Genomic DNA, 24,737 nt, shown 5'->3' with positions numbered 1-24,737 from the left:
GATCAGCGATTATTAGAGTCTGGGAGTGAAGGGAATGGGGGGAATGCCTGCTATAGGGTAGAGGGGTCTTTGAGATGTTAAAAATGTTCTAGAATTATTTGTGGTAAGATTGTACACTTCTGTGAATATACTAAAAGTCATTGAATTGTGTACTTTTAAAGAGTGGATTTTATTGTATGTGAGTTATATCTCAATTATAATTTCATTCTTCCTGCAAAATCATTAGGATAAAAAGATGTCATCTCAAGACTCTATAGGAAATGTATTTCAGTATTTGGGCTCTGTTTATCTAAATAGGAGACTTCTCCACCTTGAAACTCAGTTTATTTAGCATGGCTTACATGAATTTTTTCACTTCTTATTTCTTTTCTTTTTGAAACTTACCAGGGATGAACTATTTGAGGGTGACTTGTGCTGGGAACTGAAATTAGGTGAATAAAAATCAAATGTAGTAGTTGCTTTTTTCCTATTTTTCATCCAGAATGAAGATGATAACCGAGCCAATGACAGCAAGAAACCCAAAACAGAGGACAAGAATTCAGCAGGTCACAAGCCATCCAGCAACAGAGAGTATGTCCCCCAAACATGTTACATGTGTGTTAATATATGTATGTCATTTGCTGTTGTGTACTTCCTGATGTGCTCTTAGAATGTTCCTTTTAGTAAGTATATGTCCTATCCATGCATATGTATACATATACCAGCTGGTGGGAGATTTTATTTTTAGCTAATTGGGTCAGAAAGTTTTTAAGATTCAGTCTGTTCTTCTTTCTTTAGTGGAGTAGGGTTGAATATAGGCTAAGAATTAAACTAAAGTGTTAACCACTTTCTGGCTAAATGACAAGCTTAACTGTAACTTGCAAGAGACCAATTTCTAACTTAGGAACTTATTAATATCTTCATCGTTCATCTTCTCATTTATGTAATCAGTATTTATTGAATACTTGCTGTGTGGCAGGCCAAGATTTAAGCGCTGGGTGTACAACCAGAGGGTGGAAAACACATGAGATGGCCTGTCCTCATGAAATGTACACTTTTATTTTGTTTTATAGAAATCATGTGTTTTAATTAACTCAGGGAAAAATAAATTTGTCTTGAAAGCAGACAGAGAAATAGAAAAAAATCCATCATAGCTACATGACTGTGGAGAAATAAGGGCATTTGTTTGGTTTGGCAGGTCAACTAAGCAAAATGCTGCAAAAGAAAAGGATTTGTTGCCTTCTCCTGCTGGACCCGTTCCTTCAAAAGATCCAAAAACAGAGCATGGCTCTCGGAAGAGGACTATTAGTCAGTCATCTTCTTTAAAGTCAAGTAATAACAGCAACAAGGAGAATAGTGGCAGCAGCAAAAACAGTTCCTCCACATCAAAGCAGAAGAAGACTGAAGGGAAGACTTCCAGTAGCTCTAAGGAGGTCAAGGTAAGCCACTAGAGGCCTGAGCCTTTTGAAAACCAATCCCATTGCCATAGGAATTCTCCAAGGTGACATTGTACTTTGAAAATCTTGTAAACCTCTCCTTAAACTTATAGGCCTATGTGTTTTCATCTCAAAATGTCATAATCTTGATAATGAACGTATGCAGTGATCTCAGACCATGAAAGCAATAAGTCACCTGCCAACATGCATGTTAATTAAGACAAACGCTTAATTGGAAAAGTTGGTTTTGGAAGAAAGTAGCTGATTATGATCCAATTATAAATCACTCCATTAGCTATGATCGATTGTGTATAGTTTGGAATTGGCTTTGGATTTTTTAGAATTAGATTTTACAAGCAAGTTATATTACATAAAGTGATAAGGCAACTAATTTGGCTTTGATTCATGAAGGAAATTCTTCAGGTAAATTAGCATTGGAACTATTCCTAGAGCATGATCATAACATAGTGCTTTTTTTTTTTTTTAAGTTTATTTTGAGAGAGAGTAAGTGCAAGTGAGGGAGGTGCAAAGAGAGAATCCCAAAGAGGCTCTGCACTGACAGTGGGGGCCCAGACCCACGAACCATGAGATCTTGACCTGAGCAGAGTCAGATGCTTAACCGACTGAGCCACCCAGGTGCCCAATAGGGGAATATTCTTAATGTTCATGGATGGAGAATTGGATCATAGAAGCTTTCTCAAGGCTATACCTTATTAGAATCTTACCCTCAGTTTTTTTACAAGGTTATTTGCATTACTTTCTGAACTGTTTTGATTGGGAGCAAACTCTGACAAAATTAAGAAAATACCTTGATTTTTTTTCTTAATGTTTATTTATTCTTGAGAGAGAGAGAAACAGAGTGTGAGCAGGGGAGGGGCAGAGAGAGTGGAAGACACAGAATCCAAAGCAGACTCCAGGCTCTGAGCTATCAGCACAGAGCCCGATGCAGGGCTCGAACTCACGAACTGCGAGATCATGACCTGAGCTGAAGTAGGATGCTCAACCGACTAAGCCACCCAGGCGCCCCCAAATACGTAGATTTTTAAGAATATAGTTCACTGGATTGTTGTTTGTGACTTGAGTAGGCAAAGGTTTGAGAGTTGAAAAAATTGCATTAAAAGTAGTTACTCGTGCTTATTATATGTAGTAGTTAAGTCTTTGAAATTGAGGTAATTTTAATTGTGAACAACATCTGAAATTGAGATATACAGAAGGCTTTTTCCGCAGTTGGACACCCTTCTGTAATGGTTTAGAGTATAAGTCCTAGTGTCCTTAAGGGACCTGACTGTCCTCTTGACCTCCTTCACTGTCCCACTTCTGTGTCAACTTGCTGACTGGCTCTTTTTCTATTTTCCATCCTTTAGCTGTAGGATTTGAGGTCTGTATGCTTATTTCTTGAAACCTCTTACCTCTCTCTTTTTAAATTACTCTTTAAGTGAGCTCACCCACTCATATGGCTTTTGTGATCTCATAGGTAAAAATTCTTATGTCTTCTTTGTTGGTTTGTCAGGTCCTTGAAAGCAGGGATTTGTATCTTATTTTGTGTTTTCTCCATTGTTTAACTTACTGGGTAATCAGGAAATATTTGTTGGATCAAGTGTAGTTATTTGGTATTCTGTTGTTGGTAACAAAATATAAAATATAGGCCCTGACCACTTTGATTCCAACACCTTAGGGCATTTTTAACAGTTATTAAAATCGTTAATGTTAGTCTTGGCAATTTCCAATTTAGGCAATTATATATGGGTTTATTAAAGAACACTCTATAGGCATATCTGGAGGACTCACTCGGTTAAGCTTCTGACTTCAGCTCAGGTGATGATCTCATGGTTCGTGGGTTCAAGCCCCGCATCGGGCTCTGTGCTGACAACTCATAGCCTGGAGCCTGCTTTGGATTCTGTGTCTCCCTCTCTCTATGCCCTTCCTCTGTCTGTGCTCTCTTTCAATCTCAAAAATAAACATTAAAAAAATTTTTTTTAATAAAAAGAATCTGTAATTTAGTTAGAAAATGTACTTTTTCTTGTTATCACTTTAAGAATAGATAATATGGAAAAACAAAATTACATATAATTTTTGTGTTTCTACATATTTGCTCCTGTTATCAAATATTTGAAATATGTTGGCATAAAGTTGTTGATTACAACCTCTTATGCTTTTGGTATTTGTAACATCTCTTATATTTCTCTTTTGTTCTTGATATTAGTTCTCTATGCCATTTCTTTTTTTTTTCCCCCTTGATTAGTGTCATCAGAGGCTTATTAGTTTTACTTGTCTTTTCAAAAAAGAGCCTTTGTTTTTGTTGATTCTCTGTGGTTTACTTTTTATTTCTATTTTGTTAATTTTTAGTCTATGATTTCCTTTCTTTTTGTTTTGCTGTTCTGTTGACTGAGGGTTTTGGTTTTTTTTTTTTGAGTTTATTTATTTTGAGAGAGAGAGCACAAGCAGAGGAGCAGAGAGAGAGGGGAAAGAGAGAATCCCAAGCAGGCCCTCCTCCCCCTGTCAGCTCGGAGCCCAATGCTGGGCTCGAACTCATGAACCATGAGATCAAGACCTGAGCCGAAACCAAGAGTTAGATGCTTTATTGACTGAGCTACCCAGGCTCCCTCTGTTTACTTTTTTTTTTTTTAATATTTATTTTTGAGAGAGAGAGAGACACAGACAGAGTATGTGTGGGGGAGGGGCAGAGAGAGAGGGAGACACAGAATCTGAAGCAGGCTCCAGGCTCTGAGCTGTCAGCACAGAGCCTGACGTGGGGCTCAAACCCACAAAACTGTGAGATCATGACCTGAGCCAAAGTCAGACGCTTAACCAACTGAGCCACTCAGGTGCCCCTCTGTTCACTGACTTTTAAAGATGGAAACTTAGCTCATTAATTTTTAAATTAAGTTTAAGTCTTTTTTCTTTCTCTGACATAAGCAGTTAAGCTATATATTTTCCTTTAACTACTGTATATGTGCATCCTAGAAGATATGGAATGATTTTATAACTCAGTTTAAAATTTTTTCTAATTTCCAGTGTGATTTCATCTTTGACACTAGAGTTCTTTAAAAGTGGATTAATCAATGTCCAAACATATGGAGATTTGCTGGTTATCATCTGGTTAGTGTTGCTACATTAATTGCATTGGGGCTGGAAAATTGTCTGCATGGTAACAGTCTTTTGAAATTTGTTAAGATCTGCTTTATGAGAGGGATGCCCGGGGGCTCAGTTGGCTAAACGTCTGACTTCAGCTTAATTCATGATCTCAAAGTTCGTGAGTTTGAGCCCTGTTTCAGGCTCTCTGCTGTTAGGGTGGAGCCTGCTTCAGATCTTTCTCCCTCTCTCTCTGCCCCTGTCCTACTTGTGCACTTGCTCTCTTTCAAAAATGTAAACATTAAAAAAAAAAGATTTGCTTTATGAGAGTATAGTATATGGTAGATTTTTGTACTGTTCTGTATTTACTAGAAAAGAATGTCTATTCTGCATATATTGTGGACAAGGAATCTATGTAATTCACATTGATTAATCCTGTTTTCAGAACTTCTTTATGTTGATATTTTGGTCATTTTGTCCTCTTGTTCCTTTTTCCACAAACTTATAAGATTTGTTTATTTCTTCTAGTTCTGCCAGGTTTTTTTGAGTTGAGATACATAATCATATATCATCATCACCATAATGATTATTTTAATTCTTTGAGGTGCATGCTGTATTGGGTAGAACTGAAAAGCTATTATCATTTAAGAAAAAAGAAATGGTTAGGTTACCTGGTTCATTTTCAGTAGATTTTTAAGCACAAGCGGTAAAATTATATATTAATTGGGTTTACTAATGTTGGAACATTCATCCATTTGTAGGATAAATTCTACTTATTTATCTACTTATCTATCTACTTATTAACTTATTATGTTTTATTATGGAAAAATGTGTATAGGGAAGTAGTTGGGAAGACAGGATCAAAGGCCCCGCATAAAGGGCTATATTGATAGAGGGTAGAATAAAGTTAAGAAGCCTAGACTTGTAAAATGGGACTGCTTCAGGGGCGCCTGGTGGCTCAGTCATTTAAGCATCTTACTCTTGATTTCGGCTCAGTTCATGATCTCAGGGTCATGAGTTCGAGCCCTGCGTGGGCTCTGCACTGACAGTACAGAGATCCTGCTTGGGATTCTCTGTCTCCCCCTCTCTCTGCCCCTCCCCTGCTCACGCACACCACTCTGTCTCTCCCTCTCCCTCTCTCTCAAAATATAACTAAAATAAACATAAAAAAAGACTCTGAAAAATAAATAAAATAAAATGTGACAGATCTGGATTCCGGGAATGCCACTTAAAAGCTGTTTGAACTTGGGTGAGTTACCCTCCTTGACACTGCTTTTTATTCTGTCCCAGTAGCAATACACATTCCATAAGGTTGTTGAAATCTTAATGACTGGCCTAAGTACTTAGTGCCTGGTAAGTAGTAAGCACATAGTAAATGTTAGATGATATATTATCGCTGTTTTCAGTGACCAGTAATTATCAGTAAATTTTGTCTTAAGCACTACTACTATTTTGATAGTAGGTTTGTGTCTTCCTTATGTTTCAACAAGTGTCTAGTTCAGTCATTCCTGATAATAATAGACTTTGCTATTAGAATGAATGTTTTTGTTTATATAAAGTGGACCCATTCTGTTAAAAAGGACTTTTACGGGGCGCCTGGGTGGCGCAGTCGGTTAAGCGTCCGACTTCAGCCAGGTCACGATCTCGCAGTCCGTGAGTTCGAGCCCCGCGTCGGGCTCTGGGCTGATGGCTCGGAGCCTGGAGCCTGTTTCCGGTTCTGTGTCTCCCTCTCTCTCTGCCCCTCCCCCGTTCATGCTCTGTCTCTCTCTGTCCCAAAAATAAATAAACGTTGAAAAAAAAAAATTTAAAAAAAAAGGACTTTTACATTGTGAAATTGTAAATGATTATAACAAAGAAATTAATTACTGACAGCAGTGGAATTTTTGTACTTTTTACTAATGGCTCAAGAAATACTTCCAGTTTAACTTTAATCACCTCAGAATTTTCAACATACGTATTTTTTCAACATTATATATTTTTTTGGGTTAGGAAAAGGCTCCAAATAGCTCTTCTAACTGTCCTTCCTCTACACCAACTCCTGATGCCTCTAAGCCTCGGAGAACGAAGCTTGCCTTTGACGACAGGTGAGATAAATGTTTCTTATGCTTTGGAGAAATCATTCCAGTCAGCGTGTAAGAAACTTGTTTCAAATCCTATCGGGGCGCCTGGGTGGCGCAGTCGGTTAAGCGTCCGACTTCAGCCAGGTCACGATCTCGCGGTCCGTGAGTTCGAGCCCCGCGTCAGGCTCTGGGCTGATGGCTCAGTGCCTGGAGCCTGTTTCCATTCTGTGTCTCCCTCTCTCTCTGCCCCTCCCCCGTTCATGCTCTGTCTCCCTCTGTCCCAAAAATAAATAAACGTTGAAAATCCTATCAGTGACCAGAAGAATTCATACTTGTGTTGTAATCCACAGAACATTTAGATTTTGATTCGAAAGGCATCTGTTCATTCTGAATCTTTCAAACAACTTGGGTAAATTAGTATCTAATACTAGGGAGCTTGATTTCTGTTTCCCTAAGTAGAAAATCTGCCATGAGTTGGCCGAAACGATTCATGCTCCTAACCCAAGAAAAGCATTTGTCAGAAAAACCTGAATTGGATGTTTAGTAGTAGGTCATGTTCTTTACTTGGGGACATGAAAACTGAGGAATGCTAGAGACTAAAATGGAAAGTATTATCTTACAAAAATATTTACTGTTTCATTTACTGTAAAAATTTACATTGCAGAAATTATTCAGCAGACCATTATTTACAAGAAGCAAAAAAGCTGAAGCACAATGCAGATGCATTGGTATGTAAACATTCTCACATTTATTTAAGTTAATCAAATTAAGTTAAATCTTCATTTGTGGTTTGCTCTCATAGTACATCAGTGTATTTCTCATTACCTTTATTCTCCTTTCTTCAGTCTGATAGGTTTGAGAAAGCTGTATACTATCTTGATGCTGTGGTATCTTTCATTGAATGTGGGAATGCATTAGAGAAAAATGCTCAGGAATCCAAATCCCCATTCCCTATGTATTCAGAGACAGTGGAGCTCATCAAGTAAGTGGGAAAATTTGCTGCCACGTCATTGGCAATAGTATTTCTTTGGTTCATCTTGGAAGGGGCTGATGTAGCTGTATACAGTAAAGCTAAAGAGGATGCTTAATCCTTTATTGTTCTTGGATACAGAGAATTAGATACTTCAGGGGGTATTTTTGCCTTTATTGAAGTTGGGTTCTAATGTTCTGAGGACCAAGGAAGTCATTAGATAAATGACTTTTGTGTCATCTGTTTGTTGTTTTAACTCACAGGTACACTATGAAGCTAAAGAATTACTTGGCACCTGATGCTACAGCTGCAGATAAAAGGCTCACAGTACTTTGGTAGGTGTTGGGTTCCAGCCTCTGCTAGATGACAGGCGGTTCCAGAGCAAATTATGCTGTTACGCCCTTCGGAAAGTTATCCTTGAATCGACCTTTTGTAACCCACTCATAAATCTCAATGGGTAAAGTAGAAAATAACTCAAAATCCCTACGGAAAGATTTGACTTGTTGTCAGTCTCTGATCCATTGCCTTCCTGGCAAATCCTTGGTAGAGTAGAACTCTCCTTGTCTCACATCGTCCCTTTTCCAGGCGCTTCTTTTGGTATCCTCTCTTGTTACTCAACATATCATATACCTTTCCTTAGGGAGCAAATGTTTAGCTTGCTCAGAATAAAGAATGTGGCTTGTTGGCTTGCTCCCAGGGAGATATTACCAATTTGTTTGTTAAAAGCATTTACTTTACCTGGCACTGGGCTTAATAGCTAGGAATGTAGTGTGGATAAAGTGGCACAGTCTTCTTTGTCATGGAGTCTGGTGCCTAGTGTCAGGAGACGGAAATTAAATAATCACACAAGTATATGAATTTAGTACTTGGAAAGAAAAGTATATATAAGAGAATAGGGTGTAGGGACACGTTATCTTCAGGTAGAGGGGACATGTGCAAGAGGTGTGTGGTGGAAGGAAACAGGAAACTATCAAGGAACTAAAAAGACCAGTGAGAAGTGAAAGTGACTAGAGCGGTAGGCATTGGTGACCGTGCAGGGCTTTGGTCAGCCATAGTAAGGCTTACCTGCGTTGCAGCAGAATTGTACTATGCATAGTGGAGTTCCCTGGTTTTTCTTGTTTAGTATGAGATATTTATAATTTGATCTAGAGATTCTGCTCCTCAGTGATTTTTTTAATGCATGTGTTGCAATGACATGTTGGTGTCTCATGGGTGAGGTTTTGATTTTTGAATGTCAGCAAACAGGAGACTAGTCCTCAGTCTCTTCCCCTCCTTGAGGTGTGTACCATAAAGAGCACATCTTCCAGTTTTGCTTCAGGGTTAGTGTCGTTGACACTTATGCCATGGTCTGTTCACATTAGCCAGTCCTGCGCTCTTGCACGATACAAAAGTTGTCTGTGCAGATATAGCCAGAGTCTGCTGTGCTGGTAAATAAGCTACCCTTTTCCATTGGCCAGCCTGCGATGCCAGTCTTTGCTGTACCTGAGGCTGTTCAAACTGAAGAAGGAAAATGCTCTGAAGTACTCAAAGACACTGACAGAGCACCTGAAGGTAAGTGTGAAAAAGAGGATGGTCCATGTTCTAGGACACAAAATTTGTAAAGTCTCCTATCCCAACCCCAAAAGTGCCTTCATGTCTTGCCTGCCACAGCAAGGGTAGAGCTACTTACTGTCGGTGAACTTTCAAATAGGTTTGAGATTTCTTAAAAAGTTTTTAAATCTACATATATCTGATTGTAGAACCTATGTAGCCATATGCAATAGCACTTACTAATAGTTCAGGGGATGTAGCCTCTTTTTATAATGAAACCTAATTTATACATTGCAAATGGTATTCTGTTTTACTGCCACCCTTCCTTACACTGTTACATTTGTTTCCTAAACTATGTTTTTTCCTGCCAGCACCACATAAATCTTCTTAAAATCCTGCCCTGGTTCTGAGTTGGAACCCTTCAGTAGCTTACTGTTGCTTGCAAGGTCAGGTCCAAGCTTCTTACCCTGACCTCAAAGTCATCGAGGTCTCTTTCTCATTCCTTATCTAAACCTCTGCTCCAGAGAAACTGTGGGTTACATCCATTCACTTTCATGCAGCCTTTGCATATAGTATGACTACCCCTCTTCTCTGAGTATTCTCTCTAAGTCTTTCAGAACCCCCAGCTCTCACCTAAGTATTGTCTTTCTGTTGCACATTTACACACACATACATTCTCTCTCTTGCTCTTACATTTTAGGTTCTTAAATTTGTAAAGATTCTTAAGGTCAGTTCTGGCCCAGTGCTTTTGAATATCTGTAGTACTTCAGAAGTTTGTGTGTGTGTGTGTGTGTGTGTGTGTGTGTGTGTGTGTGTGTGTGTTTTAATTAAATACATTTTATTTTTCCCACAGAATTCTTACAATAATTCTCAAGCACCATCACCTGGCTTGGGAAGGTAGGTAAATTTTATTCTATAAAGTATTTTTTGTGACACAATTATTTATTTTTGTTTGTAAAAGTGGAATGGGTGGTAAGGTCTAATTTCCAAAAATGGAAAGATGACAATTCTTTAAAAATTACAACTATTTCTAATAAAGTATTTTTTAAAGTTTTCATTTTTCTGTTTATTTTTACTAAGTTGAAAATACGATAATGAGCATAATCTTAGAAAGAGTAGAGAAGGGGATATTTCACCTGGAGAAATCTTGAGTTTTTTTAATAGCACCTCAGTCCTTCTCATAGTTTAATTTCCACACCTACTTGGGTTTTTATCACGATGGGATTATTGTGGCTTTTCCTCCCTTCCTGTGTCACCCCCACCAAAAGGAGGCAAATTGCCATGAAAGCTTTTTTTGTGTGTAAGTTTACTTAGTTATTATTTTTATCTTAACTGACTTTCTGTCTTTGCCCTTGTGTATTTTCTTAATCAAATTTCTAGTGCTAAAAGTGAAGATAAAAATATTCTTAACAAATAGCTTCCCCCCCCCCAACTTTTGTTTGATTTTCCTTTTTTTTTTTAAAGGTCTTTGGCATTTCCACAAATTTTAGTACTGCTGAAATGTACCTGTCAGAGTTCAACATATGTTTCCTGAGAAAGATTTAATTGACAGGAAGCTTGAAATAATTGCAGTTGATTGAGAAATCTGTACCTCTTTGTCAGCTTTGAATAACTTGTTTAAACTAGGAAAATACCTGAAATGGAGTTCAAAATAAGATGTTCCTATCTACTACCACAATTTTCTTGTGTTAAATTGCAAATTCCACCCAACTTTCTATAAAACAACTAGAAAAGTACCTATTACGTGCCAGAATAGATGGAAAGTGTGTTGAGCTGGGAGTGAGGTGATCTAACTTCTAAGTCTTTGAAGTGCTACTAACAAGGTGTGTGAACTCCTCCCTTCTTTTCCGTCAAAAGGTGGGACTTATTATTTATTACATTTATTAAAACAAAGAGTCTAGATAGGATGATTCACCATGGGCTTTAGTGAGCTAAGTACTTACTTAGAAGGAATTGTACTTCTCTGGGAACTCTTCTAGTTTAAAAGAATCTTTAAATTTTAAAAGCTTTCATGGAAGAAGAGCCAGTAGAACATTGGTTTCATCACATTCACCATATTCATATGAATAAGTTTCCTGTTTCTCTGTGTGTAGCAAAGCTGTTGGGATGCCTTCCCCTGTTTCTCCAAAGCTGTCGCCAGGCAATTCAGGAAATTATTCTTCTGGGGCCAGTAGTGCTTCAGCAAGTGGTTCTTCGGTGACCATTCCACAGAGGATCCACCAGATGGCAGCCAGCTATGTTCAGGTTACGTCCAACTTCCTCTATGCCACCGAAATTTGGGACCAAGCCGAGCAGCTTTCCAAAGAGCAAAAAGGTAGGAAGGTCAATGGAGAGACTTTGAAGGTTGAAATTGTCAAAAAGAGCTTTTATGATCCAGTTAAATAAGTGTCTGATCCGCATTTAGTTTATTATGCAATCGAGAGTTGATGATAATGACCATTGCTTACCAATCATACTGAATGTACTGAATTTGGTGAAAAAATACCTTTCACTGTACTGGTGACACAGACTAAACTAAAAACAGTTTTTGGTCTAAGACAAATAGGCCTTTGTTTTGGCACATTAAGGACAGCGCCAGTTATAAAAGTAATAAAAATATATGCTGTTAGGATGGGTGACAGTAAGTTTGACTTAGGCGTAGGATTACATGCAGACATTTTGTACACCGGAGATAGTTAATATGTAAGAAAGCACATTTGGCAGCTCCTGGCTGGCCCAGTCACAGGAGCATGCGATTCTTGGTCTTCAGGGTCATGAGTTTGAGCCCTGTGTTGGGTGTAGAAATTACTAAAAGAAAAATAAATAAAACTTAAAAAAAAAACACATTCATACTGGATTTTTAGGTCTATTGAAAAACTTACATGATAAAGGAGACTATAAAATAAATTATTTTCTAGCATTATTCAGTTTTAGGTTATTTGAGACTTTGTACCTTATGTTTGTTATGTCCCAAACTAAGAACATTGAGAATTATAACATATTTAAAGGTCCTAAGGAAGAATCACCATATTGTACCCTGAAATTAATATAACAGTGTATGTTAACTATACTGGATTTTAAATTTAAGAAATAATAATAAAATACTAGGGAAAAGTACTATATAAACACCATAATATTTTCATAGCTTTTATTAGCAAATATGGCAAGTGTGACAACTATTCAGGTAGATCCTTTGTAGACCAACACTCCCATCAGTCAGTCAAGTGTCTTTCTGTCACAGTGCATTTAAATATTTATTATATAAACAGGTAATCAGATGAAGATGAACGATTCCTATCCCTAAAGAGGGATAATGGGAAGAGAAAGGTAGAAGAGGAACCCCAGCATCAAACATGAAGTTGTGTTTCTTAAAATCCTATTTTTTCTTAAAATTTTAAATACTGTCAGTGTTGCTCAGGAAAGGTTACAAAGCCAAAATTCTTATTAAGTCACTCCTGCTTTACTTTACATTTTTTCTCTCTGATAACAGTTTTCCAGCTTCATTTTTCCTTTTTTAAATCCTCTTCTTTCATTTTTACTTTTTTGCTTGGTACTTTTCAAATATTGACTAAAGGAAAGAGGATGATATAATGAACCCCTGTGCACCTTGCACTCAACTTCAGCTTTACCAATACAGTATTTTGCTAATCTTACTCCATCTCTTTCTGACTCCTGCTTTTCTTTGGCCCTGGAGTATTTTAAAGCAAACAACAGATATTATAACATTTCACCCCAACATACTTTGAGTGATAAGGACTTTTCAAAAACATGATCACCGTGATCACTTTAACACAGTCACCAAAATTAATAGTACTTCCTTTCTGTCACCTAATACCTAGTCTACCATCCAGTTTCCCTTTTGTTGCAAATATGCGGGTTTTGGGGTTTTTTTTTAAAGACAGCTCCGTTTGTTTCCAACAGAGTCCACACATCCATTGATCAGCCTCCCTCCTCTATTTTTTTAGTGTTTTTGGAGGTGGGGCACTGTGCCATTTATGTTGAAGACAAAATGACACATATTCTGGATTTGACTGATTCCTTCCTCATGGTATCATTTAGCTTGCTCCTCTGTCCCCCATATTTCCTTCATACTGATTAGTTACATCTTGAGACTTGATTAGATTCAAGTTCATTATTTTAGATAATACTTCATAGGTGGTGCTCTTGATTTCCTATTATAGCATATTACAGCATATTATGAGGCATGTAATTAATGGTTATCTCTTGTTTAGTGATATTAGGATTTGACCATTGATTGAATTCAGGTGGTTTTAGCCTCAGTTTGATGTAAGATTCCCTATTAAACTTTAACTTTTTTTTTTTTTTTTAATTTGCTTTAATGTTTGTTCATTTTTGAGAGACAGAGTGTGAGCGGGGGAAGGGCAAAGAGAAAGGGAGACACAGAAACCGAAGCAGGCTCCAGGCTCTCAGCTTTCAGCACAGAGCCCAGCACGGGGCTCAAACTCACGAACCATGAGATCATGACTTGAGCTGAAGTTGGATGCTTAACCGACTGAGCCACCCAGGCGCCCCTCAAACTTTAACTTCTGTTTTAACATCCATTGATGGTTATTATCTATATCCATTATTCCATTAGGAAATAGGAATCTGTCTTCTGATATTCCTTCTGCATTTTTTAGGTGGCATTCTATAAAGAAGACCCTTTTTTCCTCACTGTTTGATTGTGTCTTGTGTTGAGTAGGGCCAAGTCTTCATCATGAGAATGACCCCGTTTTCTCTGCACATATAAAAACTCTTTACCATCTGAGTCCTGCATCCTTCTCTGTCTTCTCCCAAAATTGCATCGGGATCAGATGTTAGGACACTTTCGTTCCGTCCTCCTCTGCACCCACCTCACATCCACATCAACCTGTATTTGTTCACATAGGAAGAATCCTTTCATTTCCATCCCTTACATTTTTAAACTATACTGTCTGAAACATGGGATTTAGTTTATCACTGTTGCATGGTATATGATTGCAGCAGAAAGTTTGGATGCAGGCTGTCATAAATATCTAACCTCACAGGAGCTGTTACGGGGAAACATGCACAGAACATCGTCCTTTTTTGTACCACTTGCTTGTTACACAAAAATGGTAAACAGAGACTGTTTTGAGTACATCGTAGCACTAGCTCCCCATTTTAGTAGTGTATACTGCATACTAGCAATTGATAATTTCCATTAGTGGAATTCTGCTTTTATGTATAGCACTTAATGCCTAACCATACAGTCTGTTGGAAACGTTTCATGACTTAGAGAAAATAATGTAGCTTGAAAGACAGAGACTATGGGATGGATGGTTTGTTCTAAAACGTGGATGGTCATCATTTTAATGCAGGCGGGAATCTTTTTTTTGACTTCCTATGAATACTGTTTCACAGTCTAGACCAAACTTTTAAAGCAGTGATTGGGGAGAGCATGTGTATCATTTAATGACTCTTTTTGGTTTTCTAGAATTCTTTGCTGAACTGGATAAAGTGATGGGCCCTCTCATCTTTAATGCAAGCATCATGACAGACCTGGTTCGATATACCCGGCAGGGACTGCACTGGCTTCGCCAGGATGCCAAGTTGATATCTTGAACTGAACACATTCTCGTTGCCTCTGATTTTCTCCACAACACTGTGTCACATCACGAAGGAAAACTGCCATAACATGCCACCTAGTCGACACTAAGAATGAGGAATGGTTTTTTCCTCCCTGGTTCATGTGTTGTTGTTATTTATAACCCAAAGCCATGATGTCAGTTGACCCCTTTAATATTCCCAATATGGAAAATTATTTAAATGTTTTTAAATCTGCAGCACATTGCTAAGACGGTTTCGGTGATCTGTAATAAGATTGAAATTCCAGCTGCAATTCATAACTAATCAATTGAAATCCTATTTATTTTAATTTTTTTTAAGTTCCCAGATTGGGGCTAGTTTAAAACTTAATTATTTCTGCTTATGAATTTACTCTGTTGAAAATTTAGCCTAAGTTTAATGTAGGCATTTTTATTTATATACTTTTGGGAGCTTTGTTACCTAATGTCTTTTTGTGGTAGCTCTTCTAAGAGTAAGAGTTGGTTCATCTAAAACGTGGACGTGTTCTTTCTGTACCTACTACCTGATATTATTTTAAATCGTAACTACAATTTGCAGAATTTATACTTAGTGTTAAGGATATTCTTCTACACATGAAAATCATTTAAATATGAGAAGATGACATTCTCCAGAGAGAAGATGAAATGTGTCTGATTCGGTATGCATTACTTCCGGAACTGTGAATGTGTGTTAATAACACTATAGCAATCACAAGGTGACTATAGCTTGCATTTAATGCATTACAAAAGAGGGCAGGTAAACTTTCTAGGAGACGGATGTCATGTGAAGGGTTTCATAAAAGGACAATCTTGAACTTCATGGATTTTGCTAAAACCATGTGTTCTTTTTTGTTGCTAATAACTTGACGGTTTTGAAACAGAGTTAAGTTACTGAGGGACAAACAATGATCCAGCTCCCGGGGATGTTGCCTGTATCTCTTTCGGTGATGGTGTTTGAAGGGTTAAATCTCTCTTCAGAATTCTTATTTGTAAAATGTTTTTGCCACACTAGATTGTGATGCTCTCATGGGAGCATGCAGTGACTAATGCAGGAATGGGCTGGAGCTTTGCTGTGTGTGCTTTTGCTGTACAACTTACAGTTTATAATGCCTGAGGTAGAGATGACGTTCTCCTTTTAGACTTGTCTTGTATTGACTGCCTTTGTATTATGAGGGCCCCCTCACCAATGATTTGTGTTTCCGATGGGATCAGAAAATTCACACTAGAAAAGTATCTAATTTAGTTCAATGTTAGCTCTCTTGGGAAGGGGAGGGGAGCAGGGGTAGAGCTTAAGAAGCCAGCTCTGTAAGAGTTGTGTATCAGAGTACCTTCCCTGTAAGGTGCATATAGGCGTTAAAAGCGAGAAACGTACCGTCTGTCATGCCCCTTTCGTGCCCCTATCATGTCTGGTGTGCCTTAAATCTTACCTTTGAATGAAACCTTTATGGATTGTTTACAGATGAAGTTTTACACTAGGACCAGATCACCCATATGGTTGGTCTTCAGCAGTAATAATGTTAAATTCTCTTTACTTTTTAATCTTCCTTTAGGGTCACATAAAGATTAATTATTTCAGAAAAGCTAATGCTTTGGTACATGACTTAGTCTAACCTGTTGGGTAATGCTGCTTCAAAAAATAGTTTATCCTTTTCCCCATTCCAAAAATGAATCCATCCAATCAGAAAAAAGGATTGCCCTGCTATTTACAGATGATTGCTAAGGTTTGAAGTGGGAAAGACGGGATAGAAAATCTCGCAAGCCCAGTGGTGCAGTGAGTCCTCTGTGTTTGAGTCTTTTTTACACTCATTTCTGAAGCTAGTGAACCCTCATTGTCCTGTGGTTCAAATTTATAGAGCGTTTTAACTGTTTTGTACCTCGGGTTGTTTTTGCATGTCGCTGAAGATTGGAATCTAGAAATTTGGTTGAATTTAACTTTTTTCCCTTAGAGAAGTTGCCTCTGAAATCTTTCTGACTTCATCTTAGTATGTTTTAGGAACAGTTTTCCTTAAGAGGACGACTTCTCAGTGATTTAGGGTAGTTATTGAGAAACTCATCCCTGTTAATCAAGTAGTTGTTTGTCCTGTCCTTCTCTGATTGCTCTTACTCTGATTCCTTAATTTGCAGTGATGTCTTAGAAAGGGATTAAGTGTCCTCTGAGCGTTTATACTTTTCAGCAACAGCAGCCAGCTGGGTACCTCTGAATTCCAGTGTGTTCTAATCTCTTGTGTGTCCTGAAAGGCAGCAGGAGTGTTTCTGGGGTCACACTGATACTTGGTTAAAATATAGTTTCCTGCATGTTTTCTGGTGCTGCTCTAAGGTAATTCTCTCTCTGTAAAACTGTTCATTCTTAGAGAATGAATTTTTCAAGCTTTTCATCGTGGAGGGATTTTTCCCACCAGGTGGTAATGGGCAGTGGATCAAAATCGTATCCTAAATAATTGAATTTTTAATGTAATAGTCTGTGGAAACACCACTCCCTTCCCTCTGTGTCCATCTCCTCCAAAGTTGTCTGTGTCTTCATCCGCTCCAGCACAGACTTTGGACTCCTTTATAGGCCACCGTTCCTCCTTCCTCAATAGGTGTCTTCACTGTTCTGTAACCATTTAAACCTGAATTTGACAAGTGGCTAAAAACTTACTTCGTCTGAGACTTGTACTTAATATATAGTTAATTATAGAAGTAGCAACTATTTAAAAAAACTCTATTGACTGCTCTTTAAGACCACACTTGTATGCCAGGAGGCAGCAGCCTACACCATTGGACTCTTCACAGGCATCCAGTGGACAGTGGATGAAGTTGTCACAGGGTAGTTTTGCCCAGCCTGGGCTGGGCTGTGGGGAACACTCCCCTCCAGGTGATTCAAGCTTCCACAGTCCAGCCCGGGGCCAGTCTGGCTGGGGAGCATTCAGCCCATTTCTTGCCTCAGGGCCACCTTTTCCTGGGCAAGTAGCCAAGAACTAACTTTATAAGAAATGAGTACTTCAGATCAATCTTCAGCTATAGTTGAAGAGTGGAGAAGCTTGACCATCACGAATTTAATTCTCCAACGTAAAAGCAGTGTAGAGTAATGTGTGCACGTGCCCACAACATGCCTGTGTTCCGGGTAGCTCTCGCACTGGTGGATCCATAGGCATCTGGGCTGCGCTTTGCATTCACTTGTGGCTTTATTAGATTCACTGTTGTTGTTGTTTTTAATTGTTGTTTTTTTCTTTTTCTTAAAGAAAGGTTTAATCAGCTAGATCAGACAAGCATCATTTTGTACTTAATGACAGAAACTTTGGGAAATTATATTCACTGAGTGAGCTTGCATTGTGAAGCAAGAGCCTACAAAAGGCACCTGTTCTAAACGAAAGTTCTGGTTCTGGAGGCTCGCAGCACTCTGGAGTTTCAGAGCAGCCAGTGGTTGCTCCAGTCAGTGATGCCTGATTGTGTAGAGGAGAGGTACACTGTGCACTCTTCCTAGGCGTAAGGGTATGCAACTTTGGATTTTAAAATTATGTACACATACACACTTTATATATATGTATGTATGTATGAAAACATGAAATTAGTTTGTCAAAAATGTGTGTGTTTAGTACTTTAGCTTAGTGCAACTATTTCCACATTATTTATTAAATTGATCTAAGACACTTTCTTGTTGACACCTTGAATATTAATGTTCAAGGGTGCAATGTGTATTCCTTTTAGATTGTTAAAGCTTAATTACTATGATTTGTAGTAAATTAACTTTGAGAATATATTTGAGCCCTTCTGTAGTATAATAAGGGCTCTTACAGGGTGGGAAGGATTTTAATTTTCCAGTTGCTAATTGAACAAAATGGCCTCATTATGTATTTTGAATTATAGGAGTTTGCGTCTGGGTCCCAGGAACATCTGATGGGAATGACTGTTTCAGGCAGATTGTGATGATTTTTTTTAAACCTAAGTAAATCCAGAAGCAAAGCATTTCATATTCATGTAGACTCCTATAACTCATATTCCCTAGTTATGTGGAACACAGATTTCATTTCAGTTTTCATGTATTTACATGTTGGAGAGGCAGACTTTTTTTCCAATAATAAATAACATTGCACATCTAAGGTTGCTATTCAGTAAAATAGAGATAAGTGTCAAATTATTTGGAATATGTAGTGACAAGAGGCCAATGTTTTTTGTGAGCTTGTCTTTGACATACTCCGTAACGGAGAAATTCAGTTTAGACATCGAGACCCTAGAACCAGGCTGGCAAGTGACAGGAAGGAAGTTAGTAGTAGTACGTAAAGCAGATGCTGATTCTGTTCAGTTGAACCGTATGGTTAATTAAAGTCACTGCTCTAGAAAAGCAACGGAAGAATATCTAAATCTCTTCTTTTTGATGGAATCTGGTTACAGAATATGGCATTAGAGTTAAGTCTAAACCGAGTCTTACAGATCTTTAAGCATCCTAAAATAGCAGCCTAAAGTAATCATCACATAATGAAGTTGACTTTCGGAATGTCAGCATTGACCTCTCCTTGCCACCATTGCTCAGCTAAGCATAAATTGCCATTCTTAAAAAGAAGCAAACAAAAAAGCTTCCTAAATGAGCATGGAAAAAAAGCTCCCACCCAGAAATTCTAGTAATATGCAGTTTTTGACCTGTTACTGTTTCCACGTGGGGTTTCTTTTCAGCTTTCAACCACTGGAATTTTCTACTGGCTATGTTCCTCTCTGGAAAATATGTTTGGAAATGCTGCCTTTCAAATCAATGCCATGGTTATCCATACTGTTGAGTTTGTTGTTACTGTTCAAGAAGTGTCCCCCTTTTAAAACTTTATGCACACACCTGGCAAATCACTGACATGAGCGTTCAACAGTACTGGGGTTTGGGGGGGGGGGGGCGGGGCTCACCAACAGAGCTGGCCCGGATGGCAGTGCCTAAAAAGGCACTACTTTTGAGGACCAGATGTGAGGTAGGTTGGTTAGCACGGTTATGAAAATTTCTATCTAGCCTCCGTTTTGAATGATTTTAAGAAATTTTGTATATGGAGGATGGAAATGCTTATATATTTATTGAATCCTTTTATCTTATTTGACATTAAAATTATTTGGTGAATAACGGTTTGATATTTGGGGAGGGTTTTGGAGGGGAAGCAATGCCGCTGATAAAAAGCCTCGTTGATTTTGCAGAAAGGTACTGTTAGTGTCTGATAGGATGCCTTTGTTTTGTACATGATCCAAATCTTTGTTTTACATTTCTTTTATCCAAAATATTTAAGCATCTGACATTTTCAACCAAAATTTCAATTATATACTGTGATTTTTATTTGTTGCAATACATTAAAATTTCAGAGGTACTTTGGGGCTCAAAAGCTAGGATTTCTAAGTATGTGCATTTCACATAATAAAGCTGTTAATGGTGAGCAAAGTATTATATACTAACTAGATTTTTCCACATCTGTATAGTATATTATATGTATTTTGTGGTATTGAGATTATAGAAAGTTTAGAGTGTCAAACATGCGTTTAATGTGTATTTTTAAACAAATTTATGGCAATTAAAATATTTGGAGACAAGGGTATCACATTTCAATTTGTAAAGATCTTTTTAACTCTACTGTGTCATTAAGATGCTTTGTATAATGCCAAACCATAGCTGGAGAAACTAAGTTTAATAAATATCAAATAGATTTTCTGTATTAAAGTTTATAAACACTGTGCTCTTTAAACTTCTTCAACTCTTACTCTGCCTTTTCATGTAATTTCTCTTTTGTAGCTTAGTGTCTACTGCTTCTCTGCTTGAAGAGTCTGGTCCCCTAGTCCGGCTCTCCTTTTCTGATGACAGAAATTCTGAACTTGCTGGCCATGCATCCTTTTGCGTAGATCACAGTTCACCCTGCTCCAGTAGAACTCAGAAAAGTCTTTTCTGCTGTTCTTGGGGGCTTGGGTTTTATTGTTTTATTAAACTAGATTTTTTTCTTCCAGTTCTGCCTCCTTTTCAGTCATAGACAGACTTGGGCCCATCGTCGGGCAGTAAGTGCCGACACTGCCCATGTCTGAGGCCTTGCTGAAGAGTTCTGACCTGGAGCGAAGGGCTGGGATCCAGGGCCACAGCTTGTGAACTTGCCAAGGCTGATCCTCTGGCTCTTACGAAACTTTTCTCTTGCAGCCTGCCATTGTGTTCTTTATTTCTTACATGTTCACTTTCACTGTCCTTTCCAGATTGAGTAGTCTGTTACTAGGCAATGTTGAGGTTTTTCTGTAGCATACAAAATGAATCCTTTTTCCCCTCAAAAACTTGAATTTGAGACTGAAAATTTCAGTTTGAGACGTTTAATAGTATACATAGAAAAATAAACTCTAAATTGACAAGTTTAGTTAAGCTTATCTACATAACATTCTAAGAAGAAACGGAGACCAGTTTAAAGCATATATCTGTCTTTAAATATTAAAAACACAAAACTGCTTCACTTAAGTGTCTCCAGCCAAAATGCAGTTCATCAATATTCCATAGAATGGAGCATTGTGTAGGTGAATGCTGTCCTCTTTTCCCCCGGTGTGTACGTCATTCCTGGGCCACACTTAAGGAACAGCGTCTTTTTCTTAAGGAAAAGAAAAGGTGGTTTTTAAGACAAAGGTTTAGCAGTGCCCAGAGACATGTCTTCTGTGTTTCCTTCCTCTCCTGGCTCTATCTAACCTCAGGATAGACTGCAGAAAGGAAAGGCACCACCTTGCATGCTAACTTTGTTGAGCTGTTCTTGGTTCTCAAGTCCTGAGGGATTCTCCATGGAACTCCCGGCTACAGCCCAGGCAGTCGCCTCTCCCAGTTTTATTCTTAGATCTGCGTGTGTGCTCTTCTGTCCTCTGCCCTTCTCCCAAGTTTTTGGAGTTACCTGCACAGCCTCGTGATACACTCAGAATCGTCTCTGCAAGAGGATCCGATGGGCCTGAGGGAAACCCCTCTCCAAAATGGAGTCATTCTCCGTGGCCTTCTCTTTGTTGAACTCGGTTCCAGCATGGGGGAGCCATCTACCTGTAGGGCAAAGACCAGTAAAGTTCAGGCATGGAAGAGGTGACCCCTTTCTGTACACCTTGGGAGAATGCTCACCGCCAGGATGCTGTAGACTCAGAGCAGAGGGACTTTTCCTCAAGGGCTGAGTCTGGTTCTCAAGTTCGGCCTACAATCCCCCCCCCCCCCCCCCGCCACACCCACCCCTCCACACCACCACAATCCCTGTACACCCACTTCTTACCTGGTCCAACAGCAGCAAGCAGATCATGAGCGCCGCAAAGAGTTTGAGATGCCACATCTTGACAGAGGGAGGCTGTTGGAGCCTGAAATCCGGGGGCAGTTCCCACTTCCTTTTATAGACTGAAATTCACCACTTTTATGGTTGCCAGGTGAGATGGGGGCAAAGTTTATATTTGCAACCACGGTCGATGTAGTAAGTTAATGTCTACCAGAGGAATGTGCTCAAGGCCTGCCTTTCAGGCACGTTGTATTTACTGATCCCTCATTTGGACTTTGAGTGATTATGTTACTGGCTTGGACACTATTACCCATTTTACCAAAAGCACCACCCTCTCCTTCCCTTTAAAAGCCACGTGAAGCCACTGAGGGAAACCAGGCACCTAGCCACATTTTGATTCCAAAATAGCTTAGTGAGGTCACCGTAATCAAAATAAAATTCTAATAGTGAGGTCTTCAGAAATAGTGTTGACCCCTTTTCAGACTTGTCTAGGAAAGAAGTATCAGTCTATCATGTTGCAGGCAATTGGATAAGGCCCTTAGCTCCCTTCTTTGGGAAGTTGCTTCAGCATATGTGATCTAACAGTGGCCCCAGATCCCCCTTTTGTACAGATGGACTCTCATCCAGTTATCTGCTCCGGATCATCCCACTAGAAGAATGGACCCAGCTGTGGCAAGTTCAAAGTCTGGCCTACCTGCCTTTTCCCAGGGGAAGGGCAATCAAGACTGATGTGGGACTTACTTGAACTATGGGTGAATAGAATGAATGAGTATAGGTGGTTTTGTTTTTAAAACTGTGAATGAGTTCTTAGCAGGGGTCCTAAATCAGTGGGATTGCTTGATGGTGGTGACATATGACAGCAATCCTGGAATTACAGGCTTTCTGCCCAGTAGGTGACTGGGATCATCTGCAGAGCATAGCCTTCTAGCAGCCTCAGGGGAGCAGGCCTAGGGCTGAGATATTGCCAAAGCACAAAACGTCCATCAGCTTCCGTAGGAACAGCTGCAGATTGCTAGAACAAGAAAGTGCGTGTACCTAAGTCATGAGGTGTTATGGGTACTCCTTAAATGACATGGGCATTTTGATAAATGTGGGGGAAAGAGCTGTAACTTATGAGTAAGATTGATAGGACTTCCGATCCCTCCTATGACCTGGAAGGTTAAGCCAAGACAGATGTAACAAGATTCCTTGGTGTCTCCCTAAAAACTTGGCTGATACGGGGTCCCTGGGTGGCTTAGTCGGTTGGGCAACCGACTTCAGCTCAGGCCATGATCGCACAGGTCGTGAGTTTGAGCCCTGCATTGGGCTCTGTGCCGACCGCTCAGAGCCTGGAGCCTGCTTCAGATTCTGTCTCCCCACTTCTTTGTCCATCCCCTGCTCACACACTGTCTCTGTCTCTCTCAAAAATAAATATTTTAAAAAAAAAAAAAAAAAAAAAAGCTTGGCGGATACCTCTTTCCAAGGCCCTTATCATCAGGATGGGTATTTGGTTTGAGGTTGCCTGTTCTGCAGGGTAAAGTGGAGGAGACGCAGAACAGCAGAAGATAGGACAGCATAGATGCCAATCGTCTTATTGAGGGAGCAGAGGGTGGGAAGATGGACCTCAGAACTGGAGCTAGGGGAGTGGGGTGTGGCCACAGATCTGACGGTCCTGGTCCCAGTCCACTGATGACCGTGCAGCCAGGCCCTGAGGGAGACACCACTACTTGCACTTTAGGAACTTGAAGAAACAGACTAGCTGGTTGCTCCTTCCCCTTAGGCCTGAGCTTGGATGTTGAATCAGCCCAGGTAGGGGCTTAACCAGGAACCTCTGTGGAGTGGGGAAGAAGCTATGTGATGACCTAGTGAACATTGGGTAAGAACACAAATCTGATTAGATAAGCAAAAGACTGACAACGTGATGTCCTAGAGACAGGTCTGTGGCCTCCGTGCCAGCCTCCCTTTAAAGAGCATGATCTGCCAAATGGGATTTGGAAACTGCTAGTTCCAAACATGGTTTCTCCTCATCTTTCATTTCTGCCTTCCTCTACTCCAAGCAAAATCAAACTAGCCAATTCCCCAGGCAAGGAAAAGGCCTGAGGGTCCATTGTGTACAGGGGGATAAAGTCTTATGTATCATAATGAGTGTGACAGCACTGCAGAAGCCTTTGGGATTCAAGCCTCAATCTTGTTTGCCACCTCCCCTCCCAAGAGGAAAGTCCCATCAGTTCATTGCCCATGGAAGGAACCCCGGTTAGGAAAAGTATTCCAAAATGTGCCTACATTACCTCTGTAGTTGTTTAAGTTAAACATGGAGCAAAAACCAAAGTTTGAAAAGGAAAGTGGCATCTGGACAGCATGAAGCTGAAGTGACAGCCATTGTCCACAACCATCCCATAGCCCTTGAATAGCTGTGAATGCCTATTCCTGAAATAAATAAAAATAATCAATTGGCTCTGTACAGTCAAGTATTTGCTGAATGAATAAGCATACAACTACATCTTCCTCCAGCAGAAAGGTCTAAGCAGCCTTTAACAATCTCAGCCATAAAGAGAAAACAATGCTTGGCTGGGAGGCAGGAGCCTGGGGTCTGGGTTAACTGACCAGTGGTCAGTCCTTTCCCTTTGAGCTTCAGTCTCTTGTTCTCTCAGTGAGATGGGAGGAGATCTGAGACCTCTCAGCCACTGACATTTGGGGGGGGGGGTCAAATGATTAATTTACAAGAAGAAAATGAGAAGCATGTTGGATAGCTTATAGCTCGGTAACTCTGATTACAACTCCCAGGGATTTTCTGCTGCTGAGGTAAGTGCCGAGGATGAAATGAGAGAAAGAGGGTGTAGCTACATGAGCAGTTTGAAACACATTCCAGATGGAGAGGAGACCATTAGGGCTTGGCCGTAACTGGAGACTTTTTGCTGTCCCTGAGCAGGACATGTCTA

The 24,737-nt window shown here is 39.4% G+C and overlaps 2 protein-coding genes across 5 annotated transcripts in view; one reads left to right on the top strand and one right to left on the bottom strand.

Moving 5' to 3' along the window:
* Nucleotides 1-20,268, top strand: part of AFF4 (AF4/FMR2 family member 4) — a 97,292-nt gene extending 77,024 nt beyond the window's left edge. For all 3 annotated transcript variants that reach the window (XM_043587702.1, XM_043587681.1, XM_043587691.1), the window contains 10 exons: nt 482-570; nt 1,178-1,418; nt 6,477-6,571; nt 7,212-7,275; nt 7,393-7,529; nt 7,781-7,852; nt 8,975-9,068; nt 9,901-9,944; nt 11,141-11,361; nt 14,482-20,268. In XM_043587702.1, the coding sequence (XP_043443637.1) occupies nt 482-570; nt 1,178-1,418; nt 6,477-6,571; nt 7,212-7,275; nt 7,393-7,529; nt 7,781-7,852; nt 8,975-9,068; nt 9,901-9,944; nt 11,141-11,361; nt 14,482-14,609 (1,185 nt within the window). In that variant the 3' untranslated portion in view covers nt 14,610-20,268. The remainder of the gene's footprint in view (nt 1-481; nt 571-1,177; nt 1,419-6,476; nt 6,572-7,211; nt 7,276-7,392; nt 7,530-7,780; nt 7,853-8,974; nt 9,069-9,900; nt 9,945-11,140; nt 11,362-14,481) is intronic.
* Nucleotides 10,953-23,125, bottom strand: LEAP2 (liver enriched antimicrobial peptide 2). Of its 2 annotated transcripts, none has more exons than XM_043587720.1 (3): nt 21,823-23,125; nt 21,463-21,602; nt 10,953-11,342 (listed from the first exon to the last, which is right to left on the bottom strand). In XM_043587720.1, exons 1-3 carry the CDS (start codon nt 21,877-21,879, stop codon nt 11,309-11,311), a joined length of 231 nt encoding a protein of 76 aa, XP_043443655.1. In that variant the 5' UTR covers nt 21,880-23,125; the 3' UTR covers nt 10,953-11,308. The 2 variants fall into 2 exon arrangements, with proteins under 2 accessions (XP_043443655.1, XP_043443647.1); XM_043587712.1 differs by lacking the exon at nt 10,953-11,342 and adding an exon at nt 20,887-21,171 and having other exon boundaries at nt 21,823-23,102.
* Between the last annotated feature and the right edge of the window lie 1,612 nt (nt 23,126-24,737).

Source organism: Prionailurus bengalensis, chromosome A1 (genome assembly GCF_016509475.1).
Source record: "Prionailurus bengalensis isolate Pbe53 chromosome A1, Fcat_Pben_1.1_paternal_pri, whole genome shotgun sequence".
In the NCBI taxonomy this organism is placed as follows: domain Eukaryota; kingdom Metazoa; phylum Chordata; class Mammalia; order Carnivora; family Felidae; genus Prionailurus; species Prionailurus bengalensis.
Note: the sequence above shows the minus strand (reverse complement) of the source record. Positions and strands in the feature narration are given on the sequence as shown.